The following is an 8797-nucleotide window of genomic DNA, read 5'->3' as shown; positions in this document are numbered from 1 at the left end:
CTAGTTGTTTGTGCACATTTGACAGGATTTTAGAAAAAAAAAATAATAATAATACAAGACGTAGTCAGCTAGACGATGCACTATCAATATTATTAATTAAGTTATTATATGATTCAGTCACACATTTGGCAATAATTGTTAGTTCTGTTTGTTGATTCAGGGTTAGCATCATCTGGGGTCCTCTGAGGGGTCAGCATCATCTCTTCTCAGGTTTTCTGGAACCAGACTGGAGCTTGTGTAAATCCGTGGCGAAACATAGAAACAAAATATAGACATCATTAGCATAGCTGCTGATCCAACAAAGTAAAATTAGTTTAACCCAAGCTAATGAATAAAAATGCACCTTTGATCAGATGCAACTACACTCACAATTAAAAAGATACATTATTCGAATGCTTGGCGAAAGAGATGTGTTTTTTAATCTCGATTTAAACAGAGAGAGTGTGTCTGAACCCCGAACATTATCAGGAAGGCTATTCCAGAGTTTGGGTGCCAAATGTGAGAAAGCTCTACCTCCTTTAGAGGACTTAGCTATCCTAGGAACTACCAATGCCCAGCGTTTTGTGACCTTAGGGTGCGTGATGGGTTGTAACGTGGTAGAAGGCTAGTTAGGTATGCAGGAGCTAAACCATTTAGGGCCTTATAGGTAAGTAATGATAATTTGAAACTGATACGGAACTTAATAGGTAGCCAGTGCAGAGACTGTAAAATCGGGGTAATATGATCATATTTTCTTGACCTGGTAAGGACTCTAGCTGCTGCATTTTGGACTACCTGTAGCTTGTTTATTGATGAAGCAGGACAACCACCTAGAAGTGCATTACAATAGTCCAGTCTAGAGGTCATGAATGCATGAACTAGCTTTTCTGCATCAGAAACAGACAACATGTTTCGTAGCTTGGCAATGTTTCTAAGATGGAAGAATGCAGTTTTTGTAACATTGGAAATATGATTTTCAAAAGACAAATTGCTGTCTAATGTAACACCCAGATTTCTGACTGTAGAGGAAGTAACAGTACATCCGTTTAGTTGCAGATTGTAATCTACAAGATTCTGTGTAGTGTTTTTTGGTCCAATAATTAGTATCTCTGTCTTATCTGAATTTAATTGGAGAAAATTATTTGTCATCCAATCTTTTACATTTTTAACACACTCTGTTAGCTTAGATAATTGGGAAGTTTCATCTGGTCTCGTTGAGATATATAGCTGAGTATCATCAGCATAACAGTGGAAGCTAATTCCGTATTTTCTAATAAGATTACCAAGGGGCAACATGTATATTGAGAATAGAAGGGGACCTAGGACGGATCCTTGTGGCACTCCATATTTTACTGATGATAAATGAGATGACTCCCCATTTAAGTAAACAAAATGGTAGCGATCGGACAGGTAGGATCTAAACCATCTTAGAGCCTGCCCTTGAATACCTGTATAGTTTTGTAATCGATCTATGAGTATGTCATGATCTATAGTGTCGAACGCAGCACTAAGATCAATGAGTTTATCTTTGGGTGCGATGGATGAAACTGAAGTGTTAGATGATGTAGAATCTACATTCACTATTGTATTTCTAATGTTATCTATTTTATCAGTGAAGAAATTCATAAAGTGATTGCTATTTAACGTTGGTGGAATATTTGAATCAGGTGGCGTTTGGTAATTTGTTAACTTAGCCACTGTGCTAAATAAAAACCTTGGATTGTTTTGGTTATTTTCAATGAGTTTGTGGATATGCTCTGCCCTAGCAGTTTTTAGAGCCTGTCTATAGCTGGACATACTGTTTTTCCATGCAATTCTAAAAACTTCTAAGTTAGTTTTTCTCCATTTGCGTTCAAGACTACGAGTTACTTCCTTGAGAGAGTGAGTATTACTGTTATACCATGGTACAGTACGTTTTTCTCTAACTTTTTTCAATTTGATCGGGGTAACAGCTTCTAATTTATTAGAGAAAATAGTGCCCATGTTGTCAGTAATTTATAACTTCTGATGATTTCTAAAATGTGATAGAGAAAAAGGCAACGAGGAAGTCTTATTTTTTAAAAAAAGGTCAAAACTCCTTTTGCAATGTAGATTTCTGAGGGTGCACTCTTGTCATAAATGAATCTATTACCTTTCCTACATAATTTTTTACAAAAAATATTGGTAAAATATATATTTGGGAGTCTTAGAACTTTCCAACGATATATAGTTTGTCAAGATTAGATTAGATTTGATTGTAATATAGTATAGTCAACGTAGGCGTCCCGTATACGGGATGGGGTGACAGTTAGCAGGTTAAAACACTTTTGCTGCTATTGAGGTGGGATAGGGGTAAGGTTAGGGAGAGGGTTGGGGGTATGGGGTAAGTTTAAGGGTGGGTTAAGGTGTAAAGTATGGGTCAACAGTGTAATTATAAATGTAATTACAGAAATTAAATACAGATGTAATTACATGTCGTTTTTTTTTTAAATATAAGTACAATGTAAAAACATGTATGTACACTATAAGTACATTGTACTGAATTATTAATTAAAATGTAAGTACATAGTAGTTAAGGCCACTTAATATAAAGTGGGTCCTTTACTGCAGTAAAATCATGGTTAATTTTATAGTTACTATGGTTTATTAAAAAGACCATGTAGTTGTATAATGTAGTTGTTATGGTATAATGTAGTTGCTATGGTTTTACTACAAAAAAAAACATGGTTAAGTTTCTTATAGGATATGATGGCAAAAACATTACAGATGTGCTCTATCATTGTCAACAACTCCGCCCCTAACTACCAGTTTTTGTGCTGCGGGTCTTCAGCTGGATATATCTCAATATTTCTGCTGTAAACAACATATTACAAGTTCTGCTTTATTAATCGGTAAGTCCATTATGTCCTTCTAATAATTTATATGATGCTGTCATATAAATGTCACAATATTTGATGTGTGTTTTGTGTTTTTGGTATGTTGAACTTGAGTATGAGTTTATGAATCATCAAAAAATGTATGTATTTTATATGCCATACATTATTTTTAAATGCATTTCTGCAAAACCGTGTTTGAATGTATTATGACTTCGGAGTCAACTGTTGTTTTACCTTCTCCACTAGTAGTGAGAGTAGATGGCGTTTCTGTTAACAGACAGTTATTATTTATTTAATATTTACATTACATATTACAATGAAACATAGACTGTAAATTAGGTTGTAGAGAGAGGACAAGGGACGGAATCACAACTCAAATGTATCACATGCCACAGCCATTTATTATAATTGTTTTTTATTATAATTATTATAATTATTATTATTATTATTTTATAGAATAAATTGTTATGTATGTACTTATTTGTGCACACATAGTAATTTTACAACTTGATATTCAGATATGAGTAGTGCAGGCATGTGACTTATCACACTTTCGTATCAAAATAATTCCTTAAGCTTTTATCATGGTATCGTCATCGTATTGAACAAACAACAACAATCATTGTCTAAAATGGACAAATAATTATATTTACTCTCAACTTAATGCTGTTAAACTATGTACAAAATAAATATACTATACATACTAGTTTGCTTATTGTGCAAAAGAGCATGATTTATGTCAATTAAGCCAACACAGTTCTGCAATTACCCTTACAAATATTTGCTTAAAATTGGTCTACAATGCAAAATTATGCAGCTCAGATTCAAGAATCATGTCTGGAGGAAATCAGGAACTGTTTATCACCTGCAGTGATAGGTTGTTCTTGAACAAATCTTTAGTAAGTTCCAAAGGCTGATTCATACATTTAGTGTTGACTGTGCCTGCACAACATCCAATTCAACAGGAAACAGAAATATTTAGCTCATGTCTCACGTCTTCAAGTGCGAGTCATTTGTTATTTTCGTCAAGTGACATGATACAGATATGAATGACAATAATATTTAATAAAGTATGCTTTAATAAATACACTGTAAATTGCATTAATAAAGCCATAATCATATTGTTTACCTGTTTTGATTTACTTTTTTTTTTTTGATTTACTGTTTTGTACAGGTCAGTTTGAGATTCAGAAACCAGAATGTCCAGCACTGGTCCAGCAAACACAAACTCTTCAACATTCGTCATCCAGGTTCAACCAGCAACACAAGCAACACCTGTTACGATGGTGACACATGCTCCCGTGCCTCTTTGGGGAATTCAGGAGTTTCTGAAAGGCCAACCGAAAGCCCTTGGGGTGAGAAATGTCTCATAAACACAAATAATTGACTTTTTTTGGATATATTGCCTTGAGGACTTGGTGGCCATAGGTTTATCATTTACAGAGTAAATAAGTCAACTTTACGGTGTCAAGTCAAGTCATTAACTTTATTTATATAGCGATTTAAAACAGATTGTTTCAAAGCAACTGAACAACATTAATTAGGAAAACAGTGTGTCAATAATGCAAAATGACAGATAAAGGTAGTTTATCATTGAATTCAGTGATATCATCTCTGATCAGTTCAGTTTAAATAATATCTGTGCAAAATAAAATCGCTGTAAATAAAGTGTCCCCAACTAAGTAAGCCAGTATCAGTCACAGAGAGCAATGTGTTAGAAGTTGCAAACTATCAAAAAAAAAATTAAGTAACCATATCTTGCAAATCCGCAAATACAGTGACATTTACACACGATAGTTTTCCACACTAGCAGAATATATTTTGGGGATATATTTCAAATACACTTATAACTCCATAACTACAGCTGCCATACATTGATAGTGTATTTTCCATTGTTCCCTCTTTATAAAAGAACATATGTACATTATTTTTTAAACAGACGGTCCAGATAATGATTGGTCTGCTGACACTCCTGTTTGGCATTGTGTCTACATTTAATGGATTTTCCGCCTTTGTCATTAGTGGTGTTCCTTACTGGGGATCTATCATGGTAAGAATTAATTATACAATTAAGTGTTCTGCCCTTTATAATACAAGCTACATATGCCAACGCAAACCTCAGTTTTTGCCTTTGTCTCTCTTCTCAGTACATTACCTCAGGAGCACTCTGCATTGCTGCAGAAAATCAAATAAATTCACCCTCCAGTTTGTGTTTGGTATGTACACAGCTACTGGTTCTTAAACCATGATTATTATTACGATTAATTCATTTATATCAAGTAGAGTACTTTTTAAATCACACTCCAGATACTTTTCTATATACGTTAACATGTTAACACAACGTTTTAAATTACTTTCTAATTTAATGATTGCTTTTATGTTGATGTTGTTGTTTTTATTGTTTTTCTTTCTATAGGTGAATGCTTCACTTGGAATGAACATTTTTAGTACTATAACAGCAGGCATCTCCATTATTTTTATTTCACTGGATTTGGTTATGAGGCCATACCCTTACTGTACCACATACTGTTATGTATTTGGAATGTATCAGGTATGTCAACTTTTACATTCACACTTTATAGAATATAGAAATTATTATACTCACACGTATTTAGTTATAACTAAATAACTATAAGATCACTGTGTGGTCAGTACACAGGTTCACTCAAAAACTGAAATTGCCCCATGATTTACTTAACCTCAAGCTATCCTAGGTGTATATGACTTTATGATAAATATATTACATTATCATAATAACCCCAAGGATAGTAGATTCTGGATGCTGAGCATTCAGTGTACACGTGTGAATAGTAATTATCATTTATATTGTTACTTTTATTTGTGTTATGTTTACATTTTTCTCAGACTCTCTTCATTGGAATCAGGGTGGTGCTGCTGTTATTCGCCGTGCTTGAGTTTATCATCTCCATCTGTCTTTCAGCATTTGCTTGTAAAACCTGCTGTTGTTCTTCTCAGGTGAGTAATGAGCCAAAATCATAGGTTCCCAAACCTCAGGCTTTTACAGCTGCTTTTAACTTTCAGGCTAGGCTTTAGATTTGTTTTTTTTTTTTTTTTAAGTTCCTGTTAAGGTACAAATGTACTACACACACGGAAACTGCAATATGTTCTCAAAATCTTTTTCGTAACATTCCCATCAAGTTTTTGAATGTTCAAAAAGTTTGGTCAGTCTTAAAAAAAAAATATAATAATGTCTTTGTTATTTGAACATTGAACGAACATTCCCATTCTGAAACATTATGAAACTGTTTTGAACTTTTGAATTTTAAAAATCTAAATTAGATGAATGTTCAACTAAAATGCTTAAGGGCAAAACATCTCATGATTGCTGTGTAAATAACTTTCCTTATAACTTAGAGATAACATTATCAGAACATAGCTGAGCTCACATTAACTAAATAATGATGTATATTGTCTTTTTTAATATAAAACTAGTTTCAACTGCTTAACTCATACTCCAATGTCTGGATGGGAGGTGAAGTCAGATTTACCTCACTTTCTGAAGATACATTTATCCTTAAAATATAGATAATTAAACAGACACACATAAGAGCACAAATATTTGAAAAAACATTTGCTATATTTGTTAAGCATTCAGAAATAAACGCAACCCACAAACACACATTAAAACCTCTTTGGTCAGTCAAATAAACATGCTTTGTTGAGGTTATATTAATCTTATAATCTGTGAAAATGCCCCCATAGTTGCTTCAAGAGACAGAATGAAAGAATTAGATGAGAGGAAAAAAGAGGAACAGAAAGTGCCATCGTTGTTGACTAATGCTGAAGGACAAACACCACAGTCTTGAGCAAGATTCTTCTGAGAAATGTCACTTCTCCCATTCACTGTCCTCTTGTGTTTTTCAGCAACAAGACGGGGACGTTTATCAGATATTGTGCTGTTATTGTAGTCTATAGTGATTTCATATGCATTCTTAGAAATAAAAGTGCTTAAAAGGTTCTTCACAGTGATGCCATAGAAGAACCATTTATTTCTTACCTTTTTTTATAATCTGAAGAACCTTCTTTTGTCACAAAAAAAGTTTTTGTGAAACGTAAAGATGCTAAAGGTTCTTTATGGAACCATTTAGGCAAAAAAGGTTCTTCACAGTGATGCCATAGAAGAACCATTTATTTCTTACCTTTTTTTATAATCTGAAGAACCTTCTTTTGTCACAAAAAAAGTTTTTGTGAAACGTAAAGATGCTAAAGGTTCTTTATGGAACCATTTAGGCAAAAAAGGTTCTTCAATGGCATCATTTATATTTACGAGTGTGTCTGTTCTTCTTCAGGATCAGGGACGATGAGATACCTACGACATCATGTATCACGGAAATGATTAGCCCCTGGCCTGAGAAACTCTCAAACTGTGCAGCTCATTCAGTCTTCATTCCTTAAAAACTGTATATTTGCTTTGTTTATAAGTAAGCAAACTACCAGAGCTTTGTTGATCATGATATTGTGCTTTATTGCCCTGGTTTGCATGTTTCTTTGAGATAAATGACACAATTAATGTAAAAAATACATGTGTAAGGTTCTTAATTTCAACATAAAATTATATTTTTCACTTGGACAGATTGAAAGTGTGTTTCAATGTTTGCATAGCTAAGAATTTTTAAGATGAATGTGTGCATCTTCCGGATATTTTTAGTGATACAAAAACAGCTAGTTTATGCAGCCTGGCAAACTGGTATTCTTATCATATTATCTAGGTTAATCTGCTGCTAAATTAATACATGTAATGTAAATATAAAGTATAGCTCAAAATAAACACAACTGAGCAACTGAGTAATTATAAAAGTATACAGTAGGTGGACAACCAGAATGGGTAATACCGCCACATGCATTGCCACCGCAGGGCTGTGGCATTAACTGCAAGTCAGTCGCGTGTTAAAATCTTTCACGAAACTACCGCCAGGTGGTGCAAAGGGACGGATTGCAAACTGAATGTAATTATAACATTTTGGTTTGTAAACAGAGATGAGAAGATGAAGTAAAACAACAATAACATTGTAATACAACATTGCAGCATCCTTAAAAACCATTAGAAAATTTACACTGAGTTATCTTTAAATAAGTGGGACATTCTTAGGCTACAGTCTATGCATCAAAAATTAACAAATGTTTTCATTTTGGTTCATTCTTGGTAAAAATAAATAAATAAATAAATAATAATCTTCAGGTTCCATATGCAGTGCAAAATGAGAACGGTCCAGCATTTAGAAATAATCCTTATTATCTCTGTTATTATTCTTGATTTTTCAAACTGCTAAACATTTTTAATCATGCCTTTATTGTGTGACCAAAAATTTAGTATTTTCTGTTTCAGCTGTTTGATCGCGCTGGTACCTCATATTCACTGGAAACAGCTGTTCACAGTGACTTGTTGAAATACAAAGCTAATTTATTTTTGTTTGTTTTTAATTTACAGCGAACCGAAATAGATGATCAATCTGTTAAAATATGTTACTGCGGGTTAACAAATTTACATTATATACTTAGGAACAGAGTCTGGGCCTAATCTAGGCTATGTTGTTAACTATTTACAAGTTTCGTGTATGTTTTTATCCATCTTTCTTTTCTTTTTTTTGCATCTGAAAATTACTTTGTGCGTGCGCATTCACTTTGTGTGCTCTGGCGCAGAACCTGCCTCCCGCATTGCTCAGCTGTGGACGATTTCAAAATTTTGATATAAAGGTTGCGGTCCCATTTTATACAGGCATTGTTAATTAAAAAAATAAAAAATAAAAAAAAGAAGAAGAAGAAGAAGAAGAAAGAATTTAAATTTTCAGTTTTATGCTAACATGCAATCAAGTTCTCCGGATACTATATAAGATACAAGTTAATTTAGGCTAATTAACATGCACTGTGACATTTTACCGTTTAAACATATAAACTCCTTGAGATTTTAAAGTCAGTTTAACAGTATTGAAATTTAAGTTAAA

General features: G+C 33.4%; 1 protein-coding gene across 2 annotated transcripts; it reads left to right on the top strand.

Moving 5' to 3' along the window:
- The first annotated feature begins 2693 nt into the window (after positions 1–2693).
- Positions 2694–7443, top strand: LOC113081351 (membrane-spanning 4-domains subfamily A member 4A-like). 2 transcript variants are annotated; one of them, XM_026253457.1, is made up of 7 exons: positions 2694–2849; positions 4009–4189; positions 4774–4884; positions 4982–5050; positions 5251–5385; positions 5700–5810; positions 7145–7443. In XM_026253457.1, the coding sequence occupies exons 2-7, from the start codon at positions 4034–4036 to the stop codon at positions 7157–7159; spliced, it is 597 nt and encodes a 198-aa protein (XP_026109242.1). In that variant the 5' UTR covers positions 2694–2849; positions 4009–4033; the 3' UTR covers positions 7160–7443. The 2 variants fall into 2 exon arrangements, with proteins under 2 accessions (XP_026109242.1, XP_026109243.1); XM_026253458.1 differs by lacking the exon at positions 2694–2849 and having other exon boundaries at positions 4003–4189.
- Positions 7444–8797: the final 1354 nt, after the last annotated feature.

Source organism: Carassius auratus, unplaced genomic scaffold, assembly GCF_003368295.1.
Source record: "Carassius auratus strain Wakin unplaced genomic scaffold, ASM336829v1 scaf_tig00033894, whole genome shotgun sequence".
Taxonomy (NCBI): domain Eukaryota; kingdom Metazoa; phylum Chordata; class Actinopteri; order Cypriniformes; family Cyprinidae; genus Carassius; species Carassius auratus.
Note: the sequence above shows the minus strand (reverse complement) of the source record. Positions and strands in the feature narration are given on the sequence as shown.